The sequence below is a fragment of the Trichinella spiralis genome, assembly GCF_000181795.1.
Source record: "Trichinella spiralis strain ISS 195 chromosome Unknown Scfld4, whole genome shotgun sequence".
Lineage (NCBI taxonomy): Eukaryota > Metazoa > Nematoda > Enoplea > Trichinellida > Trichinellidae > Trichinella > Trichinella spiralis.
Window position 1 is genome coordinate 10966008 of NW_003526943.1, and position 23411 is coordinate 10989418.

General features: G+C 43.6%; 7 protein-coding genes across 7 annotated transcripts; 3 read left to right on the forward strand and 4 right to left on the reverse strand.

Annotated features, from left to right (window-relative positions):
• Positions 1-119: 119 nt before the first annotated feature.
• On the reverse strand, positions 120-2694 carry Tsp_06442 (conserved hypothetical protein). The gene is made up of 4 exons (XM_003378447.1): positions 2562-2694; positions 2365-2506; positions 506-1797; positions 120-469 (listed from the first exon to the last, which is right to left on the reverse strand). The coding sequence occupies exons 1-4, from the start codon at positions 2692-2694 to the stop codon at positions 120-122; spliced, it is 1917 nt and encodes a 638-aa protein (XP_003378495.1).
• Positions 2695-3505: 811 nt separating this feature from the next.
• Positions 3506-7158, reverse strand: Tsp_06441 (putative integrase core domain protein). The gene is made up of 2 exons (XM_003378448.1): positions 6501-7158; positions 3506-5976 (listed from the first exon to the last, which is right to left on the reverse strand). Exons 1-2 carry the CDS (start codon positions 7156-7158, stop codon positions 3506-3508), a joined length of 3129 nt encoding a protein of 1042 aa, XP_003378496.1.
• Positions 7159-8397: 1239 nt separating this feature from the next.
• On the forward strand, positions 8398-11194 carry Tsp_06440 (conserved hypothetical protein). Its single transcript, XM_003378449.1, has 4 exons — positions 8398-8521; positions 8569-8974; positions 9468-9759; positions 10307-11194. The coding sequence occupies exons 1-4, from the start codon at positions 8398-8400 to the stop codon at positions 11192-11194; spliced, it is 1710 nt and encodes a 569-aa protein (XP_003378497.1).
• A 93-nt stretch (positions 11195-11287) lies between these two features.
• Positions 11288-11849, reverse strand: Tsp_06439 (hypothetical protein). The gene is made up of 2 exons (XM_003378450.1): positions 11537-11849; positions 11288-11508 (listed from the first exon to the last, which is right to left on the reverse strand). The coding sequence occupies exons 1-2, from the start codon at positions 11847-11849 to the stop codon at positions 11288-11290; spliced, it is 534 nt and encodes a 177-aa protein (XP_003378498.1).
• A 527-nt stretch (positions 11850-12376) lies between these two features.
• Positions 12377-12915, reverse strand: Tsp_06438 (hypothetical protein). The gene is made up of 2 exons (XM_003378451.1): positions 12772-12915; positions 12377-12697 (listed from the first exon to the last, which is right to left on the reverse strand). The coding sequence occupies exons 1-2, from the start codon at positions 12913-12915 to the stop codon at positions 12377-12379; spliced, it is 465 nt and encodes a 154-aa protein (XP_003378499.1).
• Positions 12916-13328: 413 nt separating this feature from the next.
• Tsp_06437 (hypothetical protein) lies at positions 13329-14395 on the forward strand. Its single transcript, XM_003378452.1, is given in 4 exon segments — positions 13329-13418; positions 13516-13647; positions 14267-14278; positions 14294-14395. 4 exon segments carry the CDS (start codon positions 13329-13331, stop codon positions 14393-14395), a joined length of 336 nt encoding a protein of 111 aa, XP_003378500.1.
• A 1246-nt stretch (positions 14396-15641) lies between these two features.
• Positions 15642-21619, forward strand: Tsp_06436 (RWD domain protein). Its single transcript, XM_003378453.1, has 11 exons — positions 15642-15680; positions 15970-16341; positions 16622-16753; positions 16878-16934; positions 16984-17072; positions 17143-17244; positions 17309-17375; positions 17668-17805; positions 17860-17998; positions 19749-19957; positions 20936-21619. The coding sequence occupies exons 1-11, from the start codon at positions 15642-15644 to the stop codon at positions 21617-21619; spliced, it is 2028 nt and encodes a 675-aa protein (XP_003378501.1).
• Positions 21620-23411: the final 1792 nt, after the last annotated feature.

Consider the following 23411-nt stretch of genomic DNA (forward strand, 5'->3'; position numbering starts at 1 on the left):
TGGCAGAGTAAACAAGCTGTTGCAGCTGGAATTTAGGTCAGATAAGATTCGAATGTCTAATATTATCATTTGAAGCGTAGGATTCTACATCCTCCCGCCCCCGGATGGACGAATGTCCATCAGTTCGGCACCGCTGGCTCTATCAAGTGTAATTTTGCTGTGGGGCGCTTTGTAAAGCCAATCGATGTTCTCAGTTTTGCTGTTCTAGCTATTCCATCTTTTCCAGGGTAGAGTTCAATGATTTTTCCAAGTTTCCATTTGTTCATTGGAACGTTGCATTCCTCAATTAAAACAATATCTCCCACTTGTGGCGCTTCGTTGCTATAAGGCCATTTTTGAAATTTATTCAATGCCACAATGTACTCTGCTTTCCAACGCTTCCACCATAATGCAATCAGTCGATGATGATAACTCCAAACTTTTCGTAGCCCTGAAGTAGTTGTACCTTTCGGGACCCATTCTTCATCTTCTGGATTTACTTAGGGTAGATCCATGAAGTTCGTACCTGTCGAAAAATGATAAGGGGTCAGTACTTCCGGGTCTTTCGGATCTTCGCTCAGGCACGTCAACGGGCGTGCCTTGATTCTTGCTTCGATGTCGTAAAGAATCGTACTGAGTCCTTCCTCGTCTACTAGAGCCTTTTGCAGTACTTTATGCAGGGAGTTCTTTATGGATCGAATTAGCCTTTCCCAATATCCGCCCATCCATGGCGCTCTTTCTGTAATGAATTTCCACTGTATTCTATGGGCGAACAGTTCATTTTCTAGGCAATCAGTCATTTTCTTATCCGACAGTAGTTGTAATTCCTGGTCCAACTGCTTGAAGGAGCGAAAATTATCAGATTGCAGGATTCGAGGTTTGCCACGTCGGGCTTTTAATCGACGTATCGCTTCCATCACTCTGACTACTGTCATGTCTGATACAACTTCCAGGTGTACTGCTCGGGTGGTCATGCAGGTAAATATGAGGATATAACTCTTTTTTACCGTTTTTCCGCTGCGGGTGAGCAGAGGGCCAGCTAAATCGAGACCAGTGTTCTTAAATGGTCGAGTTGGTTGAATCCGATCTGCTGGTAGCGGTGCCATTTTCAAGACAAAAGGTTTCGAGCCGACACGTCTACAGCAAAGGCATTTTTTAATCATTCCTTTTACGTTTCTTCCGCCTCGTAATATCCAAAAGCGTTGTCGTAACATTGTCAACGCTGTTTCGATTCCGCTATGCAGTTGTCTTAGATGACATCGTCTAATTATCGCTCTCGTGAGGGGATGTTTGTCCGGTAATATGAGTGGATGTTTGGTCATTTCCGGCCAGGTTGAATTTTGCAGTCGTCCATTTATTCTTATTAACCCATTTTCATCTAAAAACGGATCCAGATGAATCAGTTGGCTGTTCGATGTTATTCTTTTCCCATTCAATAGTTGTTGGATTTCATTTGCAAAACATTCCCATTGAGCCTGTCGAATCCAGTAATTCTCTGCAATTTGCAATTCAGTTAAAGTCAGAGGTCCCAATCGGCGATTGGATTCTGGGTATCTGCAGTTTTCCAAGAAACGTCTGCAATAAGCAGTGACGCGTATCAACTTTTCGAAATCTTCAAATCTTTCTGGAGTTAATTTGATATCTTCTTCTACGTTGATCAAAACTGTTACAGATGGTGGGTAGTATTCATCGATTTTGAGATTGATCGATGGATAATCTTTGCTTTCAAAATTGCAATCTTTATCTTCCACGGAGGCCCATGCCACCAAAGAGGTTGTGAAGTCAATTGTTTCACAGTCGATCCACGGCTTAAGAGATCTGCAGAATTATTCTTAATGGGACAATGTCTCCATAGAACTGGATTGGTCAACTGCCGTATGATTTCAACTCTATTTTGTCTTTTGCCACAAAAAGAAACAACAACAGTTGTTGTTATAAATCAATCAAAATATCGGCAGAGTAAACAAGCTGTTGCAGCTGGAATTTAGGTCAGGTAACATTCGAATATCTAAAAATATCACTCGAAGCGTAGGATTCTACAAGAGTAAATTCTTTTTCTTTTATTGTTTTTATCATTTGAAGAGAAAAAGAAAGGATTTTCAAGTGTGAATTTGAATACGTATGTGAAGTGAAAAAGGAAAAAATAGAATACACATGTTCGCATATGTTAAAAACGATAGGAAGAGAATTATAGAGGCCTCAGTACGGCATGTTCCTGAGTGCCCTGACATACTGTAATAAATTTTTGCACTTGACGGGAACAGAACCAAAGATCAGAGCTGCTCTTTCGGGAAACGCTTTATTCGATCAGGAATAAGGTACGCAAACGACAATGCTAACAAGAGAAAAAGAGTACACAGACAATCCTCAGCTCTCCGATCGCACCTCCAAATCCAGGTCACGCACACCACACCACTTTCTCCTACGGTAGATCGCCGATACTCAAGTTCTAGAAATTCGGTAATGTCGCCATGATACGATCGTGCGTCATTCCAGGACGGCCCATCATAACACACATACAGTATCCCTGATATTTGAAATTGTTGTGATTCCATCATCATTGATCCTAATATGATACCTACGCGCGCTATCGCTCTCTTTCTCTCTTTTTCTCTCTTCAGCTTGTATCTGATCGTCGTCATCCACGACATTTGGTGACCCGTAAGTGCTACCTACCATGATGCCATCACGTCGTTCATGAATGACGCCGGGCATCCTTCGAGCAACGCAGTCTCAACCACCCTGACGATTCCAACCTTCAACACGGTCGACCCAGAACTGTGGTTCTTGGGTCTCGATTTATTTTTTCAACGTCAGCATATCGTTGACGAAGTCGACGAACTTCACATGGCGCTCACCGCGATGCCTGACGAAGCGGTAGCGGAGTTCCGAGATTTTCTGCCGAACGCCTTAAACCTACCGGACCCGTTCACGACTTTTAAGCAGCTATGCCTGAAGCGCACGGCGCAAACGAAAGACCAGCGCATTCTGCAAGCGCTGACGAATGAGGAACTCAACGACGGCAAGCCGTCGCAGTTCCTACGCCGGTTACAACGGCTCCTCGGCGGAGATTCAGACGACATCGTCGGATCGTTATTCCTCAGCAGATTTCCGCTACCCATTCGCACGGCCTTCGTACCTTTCCAAGATCGGCCGTTGACGGAACGGGCAGAGCTGGCGGACCAAATAGCAGCACTCCAACCCACGACAGTCATCAACGCCGTTGTGGTAAATTTTAACGCTTGGCGAGAACAAAAATCAAAATTCAGGGCCGATTTTCCGGGAAACGTTTTTATTCGTTCAGGACTAAGATTCGCACACAATAACGCTATCAACAGAAGAAAACACACGCACTCTACAGAGCCGTCAGATCGCACACACCAAAAATCCGGGGTCACGCGCACACCAACACTTCCTCCTACGGTAGATGGCCGACACTCAAGTTCTAGCATTCCGGTGACGTCGCCATGACGCAATCTTGCGTCATCCCAAAACGGCCCATCACAACACACTCCCCCCTGATATCCTAATCACAACACAGGCGCGCGGTAGGCCTGCGAATTCTCGTCGAGCGCCTGGGTCCGACAGAGGCGGGCTCCGGTGCTGGTTCTGCAGACTGATCCGCATCCGCGGCGTCTCGCGGGCGAAGGTGGATGATCATCTCTTCTTCTTCGTCGGCGGTGTGCTCAGAGAAGTCGCTTGCAGCGCTCACGGACGGCATTCTGCGCCGAAGGTCTCTGACGTGTCGCGGCATCCCGTCGACCTCCACTGCCTGGTCAGAAACAACGCCAGTTACGGTGCCTTTTTGGTGTCGGGTGTCACATCTGGCTCCGGGCGGCCTCACCCATACCGAGTCGCCGACAGCGAATCGTCCGTTCTTTTCTTCAGGTTCTTTCGTTGCTCGGTCCACACCCCGCACCCTAACGGCGTATGCATGCACGACGTTAGCTGGGGCCGTCCACGGGTTGTGGCCGTCTCGCGGCGTAACGTTGTACAAGTACACCGCCTTTTCCACCATGCAATTCTTTCTCGCAGCGATGACCTTCACGCTTCGATGGCATCTCTCCGCTATGCCATTGCCGGACGGCGCGTAGGCACATCGGTACCGCACTCGGACTCCCCACCGGGCGATGAACTCCGTAAAGATCCCTCCTCGGAAAGCGGTGTCGTTGTCCGTTAGCAGTTCTTCCGGGGCCCCCCGTTCGCAGAACACCGCCTCCAGCTGCTCAGTGACGTTCGCACTACAATGAACTCTCAGACGTCGCCAGACAGCAAACCGCGACGATCTGCAGTCGATGAGGGTCAGGTACGGTCGGCCTCTGACATGGGTGATGTCCATTCCAACCCTTTGCCATACCTCCTCAACCTCGAGACTTCCTCGTTTCCACTTCCCAGGCGCCGGATCCAGCGACTTGCATGGCTCACAGCCGCTGATCACCTGTCGCACCTGGCGCTTGGATACTGTCGGATCCGTCCGCCTCGCGAAGTACAACGTTCGTCTTATTCCCGGGTGGCCCATGGCATGATGGACATCCGCGATCATTCGCTCCACGCCCAGAACCGCGGTCGCCGCACAGACGAGCGCCGGTCCAGCTGTGGGTGGCTTCAGCCAACGCCGCGGCACGCGGGTTAATTCGTCTGCCTTGTTGCACGCGGACTTCACAAGGTCGACTTCCAGCTCCAATCCAAACTCCTCCACCAGCGATAGTATCATGCCCACCCTTCTTCGGATCAACATCTCACCTGACGCTTTCGTCTTCTGCCTGACTTTTCCGGAGAGGCCGTCCGACACCCATCGATGCACTGTCGCAGAGTCTGTCATCAATCGAATTCTCCTCATCTGCCAGCTAAGGGCCAGATTGAGGCCTTTGATGACGGCATCCAGCTCAGCCATGTTTATGTGTTGGACGTCATCCGGGCGCAGCCACGCCGCGTCTTCCACGATCGAGCCGCCGACTTCCAGCGCTACGCCGATTGCCAGCGAGCTGGCGTCTACCCAAATTTTGGCTTCCTTCGCCGAAACGTCCCATCTCCCGCGCGCAGGGTCACGCTTCTTCACCGCCAACGCGGTCTCCTGGTTCAGCTCTCTCAGCTCGTCTCCGTCGATCACCTCATCCCAGCTAGTTGTGGCGTCGTTAGCCTTTCTTTTGATGTACGCCGCCGCTATTCTCAACCATCCGCAGACCGGGAAGTGGCTAACCAGCTTTCCGCAGTACGAAAACACAGAGCGACAGGTCAACACGTCTGGCACCCCGCCCACGTTGTTGTCTCGCCTCCACATCAGCTTCCCTCGCTCCCCCCAGACCTTCAGTCCAAGGAGGCGGGCTCCGTCAGCGGCACGCTCGTGGGTTTTGCACGTCAGCCCATAGTGCGCCAGGTGTCGCTTCACGCGGTCCACGGCGACGACGCTTTCGTTCACCAGGATGTCGTCGATGTACGCCGAGGTTCTTTTCCTGACATCCGGATCCCGGGAGAGCACGCAGTTCAGCACGGCTTTCATCACCAATGGTGCGACATTCAGGCCGAATCCCAGTCGGGTCAGGCAGTAACGCTTGCCTTTGAAGACCACCGTCTGATATGGCCACAGGGATTTGTCGATACGGATCTGCAGGTAGGCCTTTTTCAGGTCGATCAGGGCCACGTTGACCCCCTGTCTGCGCCACTCGCGCAGCTTTTGGCTGCACACGTCCGCGTCGGCCGTATGGCTCTCAATGTGGGCGTTCAGCTTCTGGAAGTCCATCACGGGCCTGACCTTCTTCTTGTTTCGCTGGATCACTGCCATCAGTGGCAGCAACCCTTTGGGAGGGCCGTGTTCGCTCTCGTCGTACGGCACGAGCCACCCGTCTTTGATCCACTTCCTGAGCTCGTCTTCATACACGCCACGAGCAACGTTCGCCGGCGGGTACTCTTCTACTGTATTTCGCAGGACGCCGGGCTCCCCGGCGTCTGACCATTTCCACGCGGCGGTCAATGAGCGCGTGGAGGGACAGTATGTCGCTGTGAAATCTTTTTCACGGATACTGATCCCGGCTTCGGCGGCCGCGCAGACTCCCGGGTCGTCCAGTCCAAACCGCACACATCGTCCGCCGGTCACCGTCACGCCGCCGAGCGCCGCTATGCCGTTCATGCCGAGTATGAGGTCGTAGCCGAGTGGCTTCGATCAGACCACTATCACTTCAACCTGGATTGGACCTTTCCCATGGGGCCTTAGCTGCACGACGCCGGTGCCCTCGCACCCCATTGCTCGACCACACATCGTGGTGATGGCGACGTCCTCTTTTCGCCAGCTTCGGCAACACGAGGCATGGGCCACACACACTGAGCACCCCGTGTCCACCAGCACGCGGCGTCGTATGCCACCGACGTTCATATGGACGGCGGGCAGCGCCTCGGTCAGTGGTCGCGGGGACAGAAGGCTGGCGCTGATGCCTCCGTCCCGAGCTCGTTTCCCTGATGGGAAGCGGTGCTGGCGACGCCCCGACGGCGTCCACGTCGGTTGCGAGTCAGCGGGTTCTGCGTACCCGGGTCGCCACCCTGTCTTCGAGCCAGACAATCTCTGGCGAAATGGTTCGGTCCGCCGCACTCGAAGCACCTTTGTCCGGGCGGCACTGTTGGACTCCGCACTCCGGGCCCCCGGGTGCTCAAGCATGCGTTCGGCGCGTCCACGGGTCGTTCATCGGTGATTATGGCTCGGGCGCGGATAAGAATCTGGCTGAGCCCGAGATCCTCCATTCGCGATCCCGCCCTAAGCAGCTGGCGGACGTTCTCTGGCAGGCCGGCGACGAAGGCGCACGCCAGGGCCTTCTCGGAAACCCCACCAAATAACGTCGCTAGCCTCCTCAGCTCCGCCAGGAACACATCAGGCGACTCGTCGGGACCCAGCTTTCTCGAGACGAACTGATCGTAGGCCACGAAGGGGTCAGCCGCAAAGGCGGCCAGCAACGCTTCCTTGACCTTGTCAACGCTTGACCTTTCCTGGGCGTTCAGCTGCAGGTACACGGCGAATCCACCGCCCGTCAGACGTAGCGGGATCACACTGGCCACATCACTAATGTCACGGAGCTTGCACACCAGCTCCACCTTCTCCAGCCACTCCACCACTGATTGTTGGGGTGATCCGTCGAACTCAGGGATCAACCGCAAGTCAAGCGACTTGTCAACTCCATTTCCGCTACCCATGGCCGCGATAGCTTGTGGTAAATTTTAACGCTTGGTGAGAACAAAAATCAAAGTTCAGGGCCGATTTTCCGGGAAACGTTTTTATTCGTTCAGGACTAAGATTCGCACACAATAACGCTATCAACAGAAGAAAACACACACGCACACACTACAGAGCCGTCAGATCGCACACACCAAAAATCCGGGGTCACGCGCACACCAACACTTCCTCCTACGGTAGATTGCCGACATTCAAGTTCTAGCACTCCGGTGACGTCGCCATGACGCAATCTTGCGTCATCCCAAAACGGCCCATCACAACACAGCCGTCAACTCAGACAACGGCAGCTTCGAAAGCCGCTTGGAACGCTTCGAATCGCTATTCGAGAAATTCCTACAATGCCGCGACCAGCCGACAGATGACCACCGCCATCCAAGAAGCAGTCGCTCACCGACGACTCATCGACGCCGCTGGTTATCCCCAACCCGATCAGGCCAGCGCTCTCCATCACTGAGCAACCAAGACCAGTGGCCACCAACGTGCTTCTATCACCGCCGTTTCGGTGACCGAGCCCAAAAGTGCGCCCCACCCTGTTCGTGGGGAAACGACACCGGCGCACGACGCTAACGGCCACCGGGATTTTAATACATCAAACTTAAAGCTTAACTACATTTTAATTGATAATTTTAATTGATACCGGCGCGGCGGTAAGCTTGCTACCGGCCACCGGATCACAAAAACAACCGGTAAGCGCAACCGGCGTCCAATAAACCAATACTGCAAGCAATTAACGGAACCCCGGTCAGCCATCTCAGCAAGAAAACAATCGCCGTCCAGTTAGCCAACCTCCCAGCTTTGACCTGGACGTTCTTCGTCGCCGAAGTGGGAGTTGCCATCATCGGCACTGATTTTCTACACATCACGCCATAACGGTCGACATCTAACATTCAAGACTCACAATGGCATGCAACAACGCCCACACATTACCAATCAATGGCGCACTCGTCACTGAGTCCACCGACAAATACCAGTCGCTGCTTACGCATTTTTATCCACATCAGGACGCCACACAAGCCACAGTATAGCAGTTGGAACCGAACATCGTCTCGCACGCAATAGAAACAACTGGACAACCCGTCCAGTGCAAGCCCTGACGGTTACCGCCACACAAGCTACAGGTAGCCAAGGAACACTTCAACGACCTATTATGGCGAGGTATAATACGGCCGTCGAACAGCTGCTGGGCGTCACCACTGCACATGGTACCCAAGCAACAAACCGCACAGTGGCCACCGTGCGGTGACTACCGCGCCCTCAACCGCTGCACAACGCCGGACCGGTACCCACTGCCACATTTAGCCGGTTTCGCACACAACCTGCACGGTAAGCACATATTCTCAAAACTTGACTTAGCACACGCCTACTACCAGATTCTGATGCGGCCCCAAGACATAGCGAAGACCGCGATCACAACACCCTTCGGCCTTTTCGAGTTCCTCAAGATGCTCTTCGGCCTGCGCAACGCGGCCCAGAGTTTCCAACGGTTCACCGACACCGTCACCAGAGGCATCGAGGACTGCTTTGTCTACGTCGACGACATCTTGCTAGCGCGTCAGAAAAGGAACACCTTGTTCTCTTGAAGAAAATGCTGCAGCGCCTCAAAGCGCATGGCATCCAGGTGAACAAGGACAAATACATTCTGGCCGTCCGTCGCTCCATTTTCTGGGCCACACCGTCGATGCTAACGGCATTCGACCTCTTCCGGACAAAGTCCAAGCAGTCAAGGCCTTCCCGGCACCCAAAACCGGACGTGAAATCCGCTGATTCCTCGGCATGGTAAATTTCTACAGGCGTTTCCTCCCACACATCACGACCACACTAGCCCCCCTGGACGCCATTGCATCGGCCGCAGCTTCGATGAAGATCACCCTGACACATGACCAACTGCAAGCATTCAGTGCCGCCAAAGACGCCTTAACCAACGCCACGATGCTGCACCACCCCCAACCGACAGCGGATTACGCCCTCATGGTAGACGCGTCCGACCACGCAATCGGCGCAGTACTCCAGCAGCCCGCGAAAAACTCTTGGCGGCAGCTCGCATTCTTTTCAAAGCGCCTGACCGCAACACAGAAGTACATGTACCTGAGTTCCCTGACGTACAGTATCCCCGATATTTGAATTTGTTGTGATTCCATCATCATTGATCCTAATACGATACCTACGCGCGCAATCGCTCTTTTTCTCTCCTCACCTTGTCTCTGGTCGTCGTCATCCACGACAAGAATGAATATTGTTGATGGAGAGAGCTCACCACGCTCAAATCGAGCGTATCTTCTGTGAAAGCAGTTGCTGACAAGGAAGACCTGCAGCCAGCCGTTGAGGTCACAGAGGCAGCAGTCGCCACGGTGATGACGCGGAATGAAGTTGCAGAAGAACTGGCGGAAGTGGTGCGGCAGTTGAAGGAGCTGCTGATGACGGACATCCCTGTGGCTGCGAAGAGAGCACCTTCCCAACAGCGACGCCGGCGGAAGAAGAAAGACCGCAGAGCGTGTTGGACATGTGGAAGACACATCAGTAGAGACTGCCAAGCTTCACCCTGTGATGAGCGAACGTCCAAGGTAAGCAATACTGATTGAACCTTCCCCGTTGTTGTCATACGATACCCTGAGATTGAAACCCCGATTGTGGAGGGCTCCGTGGGAAGTGTGCGATGCAACATGCTCGTGGATACTGGGTCCGCGGTAACCCTAGCAGACGAAAAATTCATGCGGGGCTTGAAGACCCTGTGGGACGTCCCGAAACCCGCGATTCCGCTGTAAACCGCAAGCGGGGACGAATTGCAGGTCACGAATGCGTGTGTCACCGAGATCACACTTGGGGGATCGGTGATCGTTCAGCACACCGTTTTGTGGATAAAGGGGCTTTCTCATAAGATTCTGCTTGGATGTGACTTCACGAGGTACCATGGGTGCACCCCAGACCCAACGGCAGGCTGTCTAAGGATGCAGCAGGGGTCATTCCGTTTGGGAAGTCCCATGCTGTTGCCTAGTTAGAGCGGAATCCCCGAGGCTTGATCGTACGGCCCACAGCCGGGTGAGGAAAGCAATGGAGAAAATGGTTGCCAGCGAGTAGGAGACGAGTGGTAGCCACCGATCAACGCTAGAGGCGATCCTGAGAGAGTTCGCAGACGTGCTGTCCATGTCAGATGAGGACCTCGGGCAGACGAGTGTGATACGTTACACCATTCACACCGGCGACGCCAAGCCAGTGATGGGTTCCCCAAGGCGGATCGCCCACCACCAGCGAACGCAGGTGGAATCCCTGCTGAACAAAATGTTGAGGCGAGACGTCGTGGAGCTGTCGAGCAGCCCCTGTGCGTCCCTTATTGTCCTCGTGAAGAAGGAGGATGGGTCGTGCCGGTTTTGTGTCGACTACCGGCTGTTGAACAATGTAACCCGGAAGGACGCCCACCCGCTCCCTCGGATCGACGACACGTTGCATGCGTTGGCATTTACGCAGTGGTTTTCGACCCTTGGTCTTGGCAAGCGGCTACTGGCAGGTGGAGGGGGAGAAAGAGGACCGACAGAAGACGGCCTTCTCCACCCCTTATGGCCTGTACCAGTTCAAAGTGATGCCTTTTGGACTGTTCAACGCGCCGGCCACCTTTCAGAGACTCAAGGAGACGGTCCTGAGAGTCCTGGTAGGGTCCAAGTGCCTGGTACACCTCGACGACGTCATCGTACTCAGCAGTTCTGCCGAAGAGCATACGGCCCGACTGCGCGGGGTGCTTCATCTCAGGGATGTGGGCCTGAATGTGAAGACAGAGAAATGCCGGCTCATGAAGAGGAAGGTGGCATTCTTGGGCCATATCATATCAGAGAAAGGCATTTCCACGGACCCAAACAAAACTTCCACCATGCGGGAGTGGCCGACACCGACTTGTGTAACGGAGTTGCGGCAGTTCCTGGGGCTGGCGTCGTACTACCGCAAGTTCGTCAACGGCTTTGTGAACATCGCCGCCCCGTTACACCGGCTGTTGGAAAAAGGGGCTGATTGGGACTGGTCAAAAGCCTGTCAGTACGCCTTCGAAGCGCTGAAAAACCACCTTACATCGGCGCGCATCCTCACCTACCCTGACTTCCATGGTTAGTTCACTGTCGATGTGGAGACGGCCTTGGGGCGGTCCTGAGCCAGAGTGAAGGGAAAACGGAAAGAGTTGTGGCGTACGCAAGTCGCACGCTGACCAAAGCGGAGCGTTGGTATATTGCGCGACTCAGAAAGAAATGCTCTGCTTGGTATGGGCTCTGCGCGAGTTCCGGCCATATATTTATGACCAGCGATTCCTGGTGCGCACGGACCATAGTTGCCTGCACTGGTTGAGGAATTTTAAAGAACCAGAGGGGCAGGTTGCCTGGTGGCTGGAGAGTCTAGCAGAGCTGGATTTCAAAGTGGAACACCGAGCCGGACGCCTACACGGCAACGCCGCCGCACTATCTCGCGCCAGTTGTTCACAGTGCGAACAACTTGTGGGGGGCAGTGCATGCGCAGTCCAAGCTGCAAAACTCTGACCTGAAGACGCGGCCCAGGGCTTCAGAGAACAGTTGTTGGCCGCCCAGCAGGCACATCCAGAGATCCGACTACTGCGGCAGTGGTTGTTTGGTCCGAGCTGGCTGGTGGACTGCCCCCCCCCGGAGTGTAGCCGCGACATGCACGTGCTGTGGCAGCAGCGTCTCAGTTGGCTGGAGGAGGATAGCCTCATCTGGCAATTTCGCCACGGACTCACTGCTGAGGATGGGCTTAAGTGATGGTGCCGCGAAACCTCAGGAATGAAGTCATGCAATCCATGCACGATAGTCGGTACGCAGGTCAACTAGTTGAGCATCAGACTTTGGCACGAGTGAGTAGCCGATTCTACTTGCCCGGAATGAGCGGCGACGTGCAGGCATGCTGCCGCACATACATGCAGTGTGCGATGAGGAACGCCCTGACGAAGAACAACCGTGCGCCATTGCAGGTCATCACCGCGGGATTCCTCCTGCAGCGATTCGGCGTGGACGTCCTGGGACCGCTGGAAACGTCCTCGTTTTGGAATCAGTACGTCCTGGTCCTGACGGATGGCTTCATCAAGTGGACGGCCGCATTCCCCCTCACCAACATTTAAGCTGGTACCGTGGCCAAGATGTTGGTCGAGAAGTACATCGCGTACTTTAGCGCCCCTGACTACCTGCACAGCCATCAATGTCGCTCATTTGAAGCGTCGTTGATGATGGAGATGAGCCGCTTGTTCTGCATCAGGAAGACACGATCCTCTCGTACCATCCGCAAGGGAATGGACAAGCGGAGAGTTTCAACAGAACGCTCCTCGATATGCTGTCCATCATGGTCCGTGAAAACCCGCACCAGTGGGACCTCATGTTGCCGTTTGTCATGCTGGCGTACAACAGCAGCGTTCACGAGAGCACGGGGGTGACACCTGCGATCGCCATGTTCGGCCGAGAGCTGGGGCTGCCGTTGGACGTGCAGATTGAAAACCCGCCGGAGCAAGAAACCCAAGGGCTGCCGGAATACATCCGGAAAACCCGGGAGCGCATCGACCGTGTGTACGAACTCGTGATGGATCACCTGAAAACGCAGCAGCGTCTACAGAAGTGCCTGCACGACCGCCATGCAAATGAGACGCACTTCAGCAAGAACGACCGCGTGTGATTGGCAGTATCAAGAAGACGGAAGCCATACCAAGAAGGTTCTGATAATTTTGCACTTAATTGCAGCATTTTGAAGTAAATGCAAAAGGCATTAATGCAGAATGAAACATTTCTCCAAAAGATGTTAAAAATTCTCTCACTAATGAAATAGAGAAGCGAAATGATAAATTCACAGTATTTTGCATGCGCGTGTATAATATAGTAAAAGATGAATTTTTGAACATGCAATAAACAAACGATGTTTAGCTTTTCAATACTGTAATAGGATTTTGCCAGATTGAAGACGACTCCACTACTTGAACAGTTTTACATTTGTTTTGTTTGATATATTTCAAGATCATCGACAGAGTTGAGAGGCATGAATTATTTATATTGATTGTAAAACTGTAATCTGCGTGGGGCAAAATTAAGCCATGCACTAATCAATTAGCTTAAAATTCAATGCAGGGTCAGTCAGCTTGACGTGATAGCAGTGTTAAATAATGAATGATGGGATTGTATTACATAGATTAGCTACGACAAAGCTGCCTAAACTAAACGATTTCCATCACCTGAAACTTCAGTGCTGTCAAGTGGGATAAATGGAATCTTGAGAAATGGAAAATAAGCTTTTGATTCTAGAAAAATATATTATTAATACATTTTATGCAGCTTTTTTATTGGTTTTAGTTTTCCCATCTTGAGGATGCTAAGAAGAAATTGTTTTTCTCTGCTCTGGCATTGAAGCACAGAAAAGAACATAAAAATCAACATTCTCTAACATTAACAAACTCTTTAATATGTGCAAAATTTGAAAAAAACGTTTGTTTATTTGTTTGCTTTCTTTTTATAAAGTACAATTACATTTGTGTGATGGGGAATAAGTGCTTTCATGAGCTTTTTTAAATCCAATTATAGCCAATTGCAAAAACAAATAGTGTTAAACATTTGAATTTAAAATCTTATTCTGAATTTCAGTCCAATTTCTCAATATTATTATAGTGGATCGTTTGCAATAATAATTATTATTTGATATTTAATTTTCCATGAAGCAGCAGTACTTAAAGTTGCACAATAACATCTTTGTACAATGCTAATAATTATCACTGAATGTTACATTAGTTGCAACACCTTTTGTTGTTGTTGATGAACTATTCTGCTGAGCGTATATTGAAGATAGGATGATAACAAGTTCAGTGGAAAAGAAAATTACTTTCATTAATAATCTTCTTTTGAGATTCGCAATAATACATAAATTCTTTTGAAGTATAATTTCCAAAGTTAGCAAACTACAGAAATATTCATTATTTGTACTATTTGGTAGTTGTTTTACATATGCAGTGTTGAATTTCTCTCGATGTGCACGTTCAATTTCATCAATAACAGTCGAAAACTAATTTCGCAATTGCTTTTCAAAAAATTGTAATTTATTTAATTACAGTATACCAATTATGTGATTATCTTTTAGTTCAATGATTTTCAATTATACTACGCCGATTCAAGTTATGCTGGAGTCACTAATATTCATCCTCATTTCGAATTTTGCGTTTCCTATTCGTCCACATTATAATTGAGTTTCTTCTGGTTCTTTATTTCCTTGTAATAGCTGCTGCGCATGCGCAAATATAAGTCCGCACAAATTTTATAGCACTAAGCAAAATGATTATCGGAAAGAAACAGTTTTACTCAACAAATTCACCACGAATGCTCAAGCAGGATCACATACACAGTGATCCAGTACTCTTGTTAGACTCGCTCTTGACTGACTTCTACCAGCTGTACTGCTCTACTGTCCATTTTCGCAGATTTTTTACAGATTCCTTAGAAAAGTACTTGTCACTGCATTTATATTAAATTCTGGCAAACATTACTGGGTTTTGCTGCAAACTCTGTTTAAATTCAATTCCAGGAATTTAAGCCCTTTAACACACGCTGTAGCTAATGTTTGTTTTGTCTAACTTGCATTTTACAACAATAAGGTTGAATGTCCATTTGAAATCGGCGATACTACTGTTGTAATTCTTCCATACAGCTAGGACGGAAAATATTTGATAAACGTAAAGCAAGCATTTTCATCTAACGATTAAAAATAATTTCTAATGTAAGCATTCTATTTTTAGCACACTGAATATTGTCATAATGATATGATATCCAGAAGTTTTATTTCCTACTTAATTAATTTTACAGAAAAGTCGGAAACAAAAATGCATTTCATTTAACAAATTATAATATTTAAAGCAATATTGATATGAAAAGTGCAGCATATAGAGAATAAATTATAATGATATTTACAGGAAAATAGAAAATTGAGAAAATAACAAGTTTTGTAGCAATTATTCACAAGTAGTTGAGTTATGGAAAAATTTTGCCACATGTATTTTCATCGGCTTAATGTTCTGATTTTGAACTAACGTACTTGTAAAATTTCTTGCACCGCTATAAAATAGATAGTCTTTCTTGGACAAAAGTCTGGTAAAATGGATAGTCTAAAATGGACACCTTTCTTAAACAATATTTATCTTTGATGTTTATATTGCTTTCAATGGTGCATATTACACAATAATGCCAATACATTGTTTGTATAAATAAAAACAGGCAGAATAACGTTTGCTAACAAATAAATGCAACAAGCTGATTTGACCTGTAATCTTACTCACAAAAATAATTCAAAAGCTGTTTGTTACGTTCAAACCTACGCAGTTTGAAATTGTTTTGATAGCTGTTCTATTAATTAAACATAATATTCTTATATAAGTTATAAATTTCATACCTCATTATTCATACCAATATCTTATTATTGGTTTTTTGCAACAACAATGTTCAGCATCACATTAAACTTATTCATTATTGCATTTGTAAGTATCTAAGGAAATTTTGCATTTTACCTTTTGTAACACTATACATCGAAAATGTTAATGCTATTCTGATTGCTTACTTTTCATTGAAAATTTTTAATGAATATGCTTCTCTTTTACTGTATCTTTAGATTGTATCTTTATATATTTCAGTCATGGAAATAATTTTCAGTTATTGCACAATGAGTTTGTTGATTATTAGATTTCAGTTTGAAGAAAGCGTATTATAAAAAAATTGCAATTCAATAAATGCAGTAAATCAATTTAAGAAATTAATTATTCGTTTTAGGTAAATTTTCAATTGTGCACATGTTCTACAGACAATGAGAATGTTGCAATGAAGGAAATGACATTTTCAGTTCCTATTTCCGTGCTACAAAACGAGCGTCAATTCGATGAGAATAAACTGAAAAAATTATTAAAACCCCTTGGAAAATTATACAAAACACCAAGTGATAAAGGTATACCGATTAGTAGAACTGAAGCTACTCTGTCGGTTGAGAAGATGATGGTTGAATTGAATCGCTTAATACAAAAAGAATACAGTTTTCTTTATAAGCAGTATCAGAAATTAAAAACCGTCCAACAAGCAGAAAAATGTGACGACACAACAAACGTGTACACCGTAACACTGCAGAATACAGACTGTGAATCTAAACCGGTATGAAAAAGATTATTATTTTAAAAAGCAGTTTATATCAAATATAACCATTCTGTTGAAATACGGGATTAACAACTGGTATACCGAAATGAAAACTATGCATGTATGCATGCATGAAATTTCTTAGCCATGTAAAAGTTATAAATTTGTATCCAAATTATAAATCAATGCATGAGATAAGTATCAACTTTTACAAATTATGCCAAATAGTCTAGATAAAAATTGAACGATTGATTACTTTAATATTTGAAAATATTTGACATGAAATAAATCTGTTAAGATTATCGAAGGAAGCCCTGCTACGAATTGCAGTGATGTTGAAAATAAACATCCTCTAAGCTGCAGCATTTTAAGTAAAGTCGCTTCTGCAGAAGAAAAAATTATTGGAGCATACTGCAGTGTACATTTGGAGGTGTGTCATTTGTGACAAATTTCATAAAAATTGATGCCTCTATATATAACACTTTATTAATTTTAAAGCTAATTATTTCTTATTCTGCCCTTACTAAAACAACGCATAAACAAATTCAATTTAGGAATCATTTCCAAAGAAAAAATCTATATGCAAACTGTCCAGATATCCAGGAGAAGAGGTAACATCGGTATTGTCATGAACTACTCAAATAATAAATTAAAGTTTAGAAATTTAAAACATTCGTTCCTGAAGATGTTTCATCTTGGTTTCATGATGCAATTCTATACGTACCAACTGGAAATCGTCCGCAGTCGAAGTAAGTAACTTTTTCAGAAATGCTGCAATACATATGTGAATAATATGCACTTCAACTTTTTACAATACAGCTCAAAGCACAGTAATAATTACCGTGGGCGACAAGGTATTGCTGGTCTTGGAATGCTACCCCATTTGGGCGCAGTTCAAATGAATGTTGTAACTATTTTCAGGTATATGTTTGTATTTAAACTTATAAATATATAATAACTGCTTAGTGAAATTTTTTAATTTTAGGAAAAATGGTAAAACTACTGAGGTTCTATCTCTTATAAATGCAAATGATTCAATAGAAATCCCGAAGGTAGTTACTTATTTACTTATTTGCTTTTGGATAAATCTTTGTAAATTAACAATATTTTATAAATGATACTGCATTGTCAAGAGATGACAAAATTATGAAATGTTTATGCATAAACTAAAACTGGATATTTCTGATTATTCATTTCATGATAATTAATAGCCATATATCAAGAGTATAAATCTGTCAGAAATAAGGATCTCATACATTATGAAAATCCAGAAAGAATAAATATGAAATTGATATGCTAATATATTAAACATTACTTCAAATTAGTAACTCTGTTTTTTTAAAGGTTTTTGTTACAAATCCAATTCAGAAGCCATTTGGTGATGAAATAGATCGTATTTTAAGAAAAGCTTTTGATACCATGGAATTAAGCAATTCTGACAAAGAAGATAAACTTCAAAAGCTGTACAATGCAACAATTAGCGTACGTAGAACATAGTACATAGCAAAAGTAGAAGTTTTCAATTGCTTTTTATAGACTAAAGTTAAACACAGAGCAACACCGTATGATACGGACGATGCTTACGTAATAACTGAAGTAGCCGGAGTGTTCGATGAAAACAAAGAGCACATTGGCAGCATTGATAAATTTCCCAGTGATGGAAACCTTCAGATTGGTTGGAAGGAGGCTGATAAATCGGCACTACGTTTAAAGCGCTTTGCAAAGCCCCCAAAAGGGTTTTTCCAACATGTTTTTTCAGAACTACAGTTGTTGTTCTAAATCCGGCAGAAATTATAGCTTCATTAAGCAATCTGTCTATCAGAAAAGTTTTCAAACTGTTTCGATTTGCATATTAAAATTTTTTCTTTATTTATATTGTAATTCATTTTATAATATAAAATTTCAATTTAACTGAAACAAAGCATCTTATCTCTTGAAATGTTTGTATAATAATAATTCCATTGCAAAGATGTGATTGTTTAATTGAAAAGGAACTTCTTTGAAATTAATAGCATTGGCGCCAGTTCTTTCAGAATCCCAATGATTCTAATACATTTTACAAAAGCTTCCTTTGTCATGTGTGATGTGATATATTACAATCGCATTGCGTTATTATTCAAAATGAAGAGTGAATGAAAAGCATTTACAAAATTTTACGTTGCGAAAATAATATTGCTTTAGAACAGAAAATTCAAAATCAGACCCTGTCGTCTCCAGAATGTGCCACTAATATAATTGTATGTGGTTGCCGTGTAAAATGGCAATGAGAATTTTGATAGCAATCGATTTCAGTGTAAAACTTTTTATTGCACAGATGGAAGAACATGATAAGAGAAGTTAAGAAAAACACAGAAATACAAGGGCAACAAAATGTACAGAACGGAAAAGCAGAAACACTTGACTATTTCTTAAGAATGTATATATTTAGTGATTTATATACGAGGCGGATGCATTGCTAGAGGATACTGTGAACCGCCATGACATTGATCAATATCTCAAAATTATGTGACAATGAAAAATTTGATTAATTTTACAAGTGTCATTTATGAAGCGCCACCTTTCCACAATCCATTGTCTTTCACTTCGTCATCTTTCTGCTGTTCCCGTTTACGGAATGTCTCGTTTTGCATACTGCATTTCATTATGGCAGAAGAGAAATTTCCAAAACCGTTACTGTATCAAAATTATGCTCTGTTTTCTGTGAATGAAGCATCCTAACCATTTCAGCTTTTTAAAGCTTTATCACTCACCAAAACATACTGCAAGCATGCAGGATTTTGCGATGAGCAACACACAACGAGAAAAACAACAGCATGTAGAACATTCTTGGAGCAGAAATTGCCATCCTAGCAACAAGCTTTGCATTTTGAGGGAATTCCTGTGAATGCTGAACTATTTTATGAAGAATATATTCTCTCCTGCAAATGTTTTCAACGATACGCAAATTCAGGTGTGCAAACTTGCAAATTTAGCGAAGCGTTAATATCAATAAATCAGTAGTGCAAAAGCAGCTTTGATAACTTTTTCCGGCATGCATTTTTGACCAATCAGAATGATCTCCAATCAGAAACCATAGTCTTTGTTAACATTGATTTTTGTATCTCGATTTTATATTTTTAAAAGAGAGTTTCTTCCCTTGTGAATTCAATAAATTTTTATGTAGAAATTATAAGAAAAAAAATATATAATTTATAACTGAAAATAAAAAAACACAAAGCGCAAATAAATTTAAACAATTTACTTGATTTATCCCAATTACAGTATGTCTTAAAAATTCCAATTTCTAGTAATCATTGTTTAAATTTCAAATGAAGCAATGCTAAGTTTAGCGATGTTTTATATTATTTTATTACATAAATGAAATAAATATTGAGTATGAGATGTGTTTCTTTTCGGGAAGTTTGCAATATTACTTTTTATTGTAGGTTATATTTATTTTATTATGAGTTGCAAGGATTGTTTCAAAATGCAACTAGAAGAGATTACTGTTTTACGAAGCATGTTTCGTGAGCCCGAAGAACTGACATTTGATAACATTGAAAATTTGAATAAATTGGAAGCTTTTGTCGTAAATGAAACAGCATTACTTGAAGATACGTCGCTGGAATCCGTTTCGTTTTCTCTTAAATTGAAGGTAAGCTTTTAATGAGAATAATGTATGTGCTGGTTTATTTTATCAAACTACACTTAATTATGCGACTCTTTCTGATTTTTTTGCATGAGTGTTGATGATTGATTGCGTGAGTTTTAGACTCTGTGTGATAAATTCCATTGTATAATGCAATTGGAATTTTTGAATGAATGATATTTTTTGCATTTTTATTTTACGAAAATTCTGACAAGCTTTTGATTTGCTGAATTTAAAGTATTTAATAGTTTGAATTAGAATTTTAATGCATTTGCATAAGTTGAATAAGTTGTTATGCTGTGCAGATTGAGTTAATTGTATTAAAGGTTGAATTGTGAATTATTTGCAATATATAATTGTGTGGTAGTGTTTTCTCCGAATTTTAGGAAATTTGATTTTTCATATAATTATTTTATCGTCAAATAGATAAGAATTGTGTTAGGTGTGAAAAATATTTCAATTGTAATGGAACGTTCTGCTGGATATTTTGAAATAAATAATAAAGTTTATTATGAAACGGTAAAGTTCGATTACTTTTAAATGTTTTTTGCGGCATACTTTTTGTGAATATGAAAATAATTCATTTTTAGTTTTAATAAAAATTAATCACGTTTTTTTTATTTCTCTTCTTTGGATGGAGTTGGCTATTTCCTCGATTATTCTTTTCATACAAATTGTCAGTTGCATGTTTTTCAGCTCAATTATTTGTGATGACGTGAAAGTGTGAACGTGCATTATTTCTCTGTTTTTTGCTTCCTTAGTTTTTGTTTGCATTTTTTTAAAAAATTATTGACAAGAGAGTAAATTTTTTTATTTCATTGTTTTTATCATTTGAAGAGAAAGAGATTTGATTTTCAAGTTTGAATTTGAATACTTATGTGAAGTGAAAAAGAATAAAAATACAATGCACATGTTTGCATATATTTTGAAAAGATAGGAAGAGAATAAATATTGATGATGGGATAATTTTGAAATTAATTTCAGAATGAAACGAACTGTACGTTGGTTTTATCCTTTGAACTTCCTTTCACGTATCCTCTTTGTCAGCCGCCACTTGTGGTGATTGGATGCTCATCGTTGGATTGTCACAAGTTGGATGCGTTGAATGTACAACTTCGTCAGTACATCTCTTCCAAATTTGCTCAAGCTCCATTTTTGTACGACATTGCACAGTGGATATGTGAAACGAAAATTCCCACCGATGATGTGGCACCAATTGGTGAGGGGTCGGATGTTTTAGAAACAAGCGAACAGCCGAACGAATCGAAAGTATTTTGCCGCTATTGGATTTACAGTCATCACATTTATAATAAAGTGAAAAGGAGAGGGATGCTAGAATTGGCTAAACAGTTGGATTTGACAGGTTTCTGTTTGCCCGGCAAGCCGGGCGTGGTTTGCGTGGAAGGCGATCGGCGGGATTGTATCCAATTCTGGAAAGAGGTACGCAAATGGACATGGAAGAAAATTTCACTCAAACACGTAGAAGAGGAGGAGGATTCGAATTTGTTTGTGCGAAAATTTGGAACTTTTGAAGAATTGAATTTTGCAACTCAGCCAGGCAGTCGACACATGGACTTTGGGTTGCTTTATAAATTCATGGTTGATCACGGCTGCGGGGATATGTTCATTTTCTGCTTTGGCATGCAAGGACGAGACTCCAATTTATAGCTGTACCTCCACACACACACACACACACATATATATATATGCCCTTTCTAATTTTTCACTGCAGTTGCTGACGGGTATCCGTTTAATAAGATTCTTTTCAGGCTTGCTGCATGCATCATTTTCATGAGCATGTTGTGCGTTTTCAATGATTGATTGGACAACATTGTTCTTGTTTGAATAGCCTACCATGTGTTTGTGCGTGTGTGTGCTTAGCTGATGCTTGGCTAGTAATCATTTTCAACATTTCATTTTTAACTACACAGCAACTAATTGATGACATGACTTCACACGACAAATTCACTCTGAAACCCGCCTTTTAGTGTTGTTGTCGCTTTTTACCGCTTCCGCTCCAACAAGCGAGCATCATGTCAGCTGTGAACAAATTTTCTCATTTCTGACCACACCAAACAATCCGCATCCTCATCAGCATGGAAGGTGAGTAAGCGTTGTTGTCTATATTTCCTGTTGCCTTTTTTATCCATTCCATTTTCACTGATTTTCCTCTCCATAACGCTCTTTTATATTTCTACTTGGGTCGCTTCTCATTGCTTCATTGCTCAACAACATCTTTCAACTCTTCTTCCACAAACCCAACAACAACACTCGCAGATACACTCTTACAAACAAATGACACAGCTTATTTTTCATACTTTTCTGCTTGTCAAATGAATAAGCGAATATCAATGAAAAATTATAATAATAATAATAAAGTGAAATTATTACAACACCGTCCAGGTTTTTTTTGGTTCTTAAACAATAATCTTTATTCTACGTAAACGAAATGTATGTTGCTTGATTTTGTTTGTATGATTTGCTTTCTTCTTTTTTTATATTCTATTTCTTTAGCATTTGTTGTTTTCACTGTTTGTGGCATGCAAATATTATATGAACTTGAATCAACATGTGATAAGCAGCTGTGAACTTTCAACATCAGTTGTATAAAATTAATTCAATTTCTTTTTAAATTCATTTTACAGGGTTATGAAAATTTTCTTCAAAATTCCAGGTTTGTATTTGTTTTTATTTGCATATTTATTTATTTATTTACTTGATCATGTTATAAATCACTTTTTTTTCAATAATTCACCATGCTTGATTTGATGAAATTTGCATTTTTTTCTCAAAATTCAACTCAAATATTTCCATCAAACAGTGTGTATTCAACTTTATTACTAACAACGAACAAGTGGACCGACCAGTCAGTATTTGTAATTCGATATATATAATTTCATTAGGGAATATTTTATTTTTTCTACATATTGAATATAGGAAATGGTTTTTCGATTGTGGAAAATTGATACGTAATTATTATGCGTTGAATCGACCGAAGGGGATAATCTTTTCGTCGTGAACCTTTGAAAAAGATTGATGTATTTATTGTTCGTTGTTTGGAAGTTTTGTGTTCTTCTTGACAACCGAATTGTGCCGTGCTGAAATTTTATACATTTAAATCCAATTAAATAATCCGGCTAGCTGTTCGTTCGTTATAATTTACTGTGGCTAATCGCTGTGAGCTTAATTATTGCCCAGAGCAAGAATTTGACGAGCATTTAGTTGACAAAAGTAAATTTTTAATTGTGTAAATTTAAGTAAATTGTCCTCTTCATTTCGATTCGGTTATTTCAACGTTAACAAAAATTAATGCAAACGACGGGGGAAAGCCATTAATACAAATGTTTAGCAGAAATTGATTTAAGCTGATGCATTGCTAAAGTGCTAATAACAAAAAGAATTCTCTCGTAACCTCTGAAAATTAGCATTAAGCATTATCGCACGCCAGCCTGTACTTGTT

What these genes read in the sequence shown, in the direction of transcription:
- Tsp_06442 (XM_003378447.1), bottom strand. Translation starts at nt 2,694, where the DNA reads ATGCCCGGCGTCATTCATGAACGACGTGATGGCATCATGGTAGGTAGC. An exon ending in TGCGTGACCTGGATTTGGAG is followed by an intron (nt 1,798 to 2,364) that starts GTGCGATCGGAG and finishes ATAATTCTGCAG; the next exon opens with ATCTCTTAAGCCGTGGATCG. An exon ending in CCCTTATCATTTTTCGACAG is followed by an intron (nt 470 to 505) that starts GTACGAACTTCA and finishes AAGTAAATCCAG; the next exon opens with AAGATGAAGAATGGGTCCCG.
- Tsp_06436 (XM_003378453.1), top strand. Translation starts at nt 15,642, where the DNA reads ATGTTCAGCATCACATTAAACTTATTCATTATTGCATTT. An exon ending in GGAAATCGTCCGCAGTCGAA is followed by an intron (nt 17,073 to 17,142) that starts GTAAGTAACTTT and finishes TTTACAATACAG; the next exon opens with CTCAAAGCACAGTAATAATT. An exon ending in AATGTTGTAACTATTTTCAG is followed by an intron (nt 17,245 to 17,308) that starts GTATATGTTTGT and finishes TTTTAATTTTAG; the next exon opens with GAAAAATGGTAAAACTACTG.
- Tsp_06441 (XM_003378448.1), bottom strand. Translation starts at nt 7,158, where the DNA reads ATGGGTAGCGGAAATGGAGTTGACAAGTCGCTTGACTTGCGGTTGATC. An exon ending in AAGACAGGGTGGCGACCCGG is followed by an intron (nt 5,977 to 6,500) that starts GTACGCAGAACC and finishes AAGATTTCACAG; the next exon opens with CGACATACTGTCCCTCCACG.
- Tsp_06439 (XM_003378450.1), bottom strand. Translation starts at nt 11,849, where the DNA reads ATGTCGCGGCTACACTCCGGGGGGGGGCAGTCCACCAGCCAGCTCGGA. An exon ending in CCAGGCAACCTGCCCCTCTG is followed by an intron (nt 11,509 to 11,536) that starts GTTCTTTAAAAT and finishes CAACCAGTGCAG; the next exon opens with GCAACTATGGTCCGTGCGCA.
- Tsp_06440 (XM_003378449.1), top strand. Translation starts at nt 8,398, where the DNA reads ATGGTACCCAAGCAACAAACCGCACAGTGGCCACCGTGCGGTGACTAC. An exon ending in TTTCGCACACAACCTGCACG is followed by an intron (nt 8,522 to 8,568) that starts GTAAGCACATAT and finishes GCCTACTACCAG; the next exon opens with ATTCTGATGCGGCCCCAAGA. An exon ending in GTGATGAGCGAACGTCCAAG is followed by an intron (nt 9,760 to 10,306) that starts GTAAGCAATACT and finishes TCAACGCTAGAG; the next exon opens with GCGATCCTGAGAGAGTTCGC.
- Tsp_06437 (XM_003378452.1), top strand. Translation starts at nt 13,329, where the DNA reads ATGAATGATGGGATTGTATTACATAGATTAGCTACGACAAAGCTGCCT. An exon ending in TGAAACTTCAGTGCTGTCAA is followed by an intron (nt 13,419 to 13,515) that starts GTGGGATAAATG and finishes TATTGGTTTTAG; the next exon opens with TTTTCCCATCTTGAGGATGC.
- Tsp_06438 (XM_003378451.1), bottom strand. Translation starts at nt 12,915, where the DNA reads ATGCTGCAATTAAGTGCAAAATTATCAGAACCTTCTTGGTATGGCTTC. An exon ending in ACTTCTGTAGACGCTGCTGC is followed by an intron (nt 12,698 to 12,771) that starts GTTTTCAGGTGA and finishes GTATTCCGGCAG; the next exon opens with CCCTTGGGTTTCTTGCTCCG.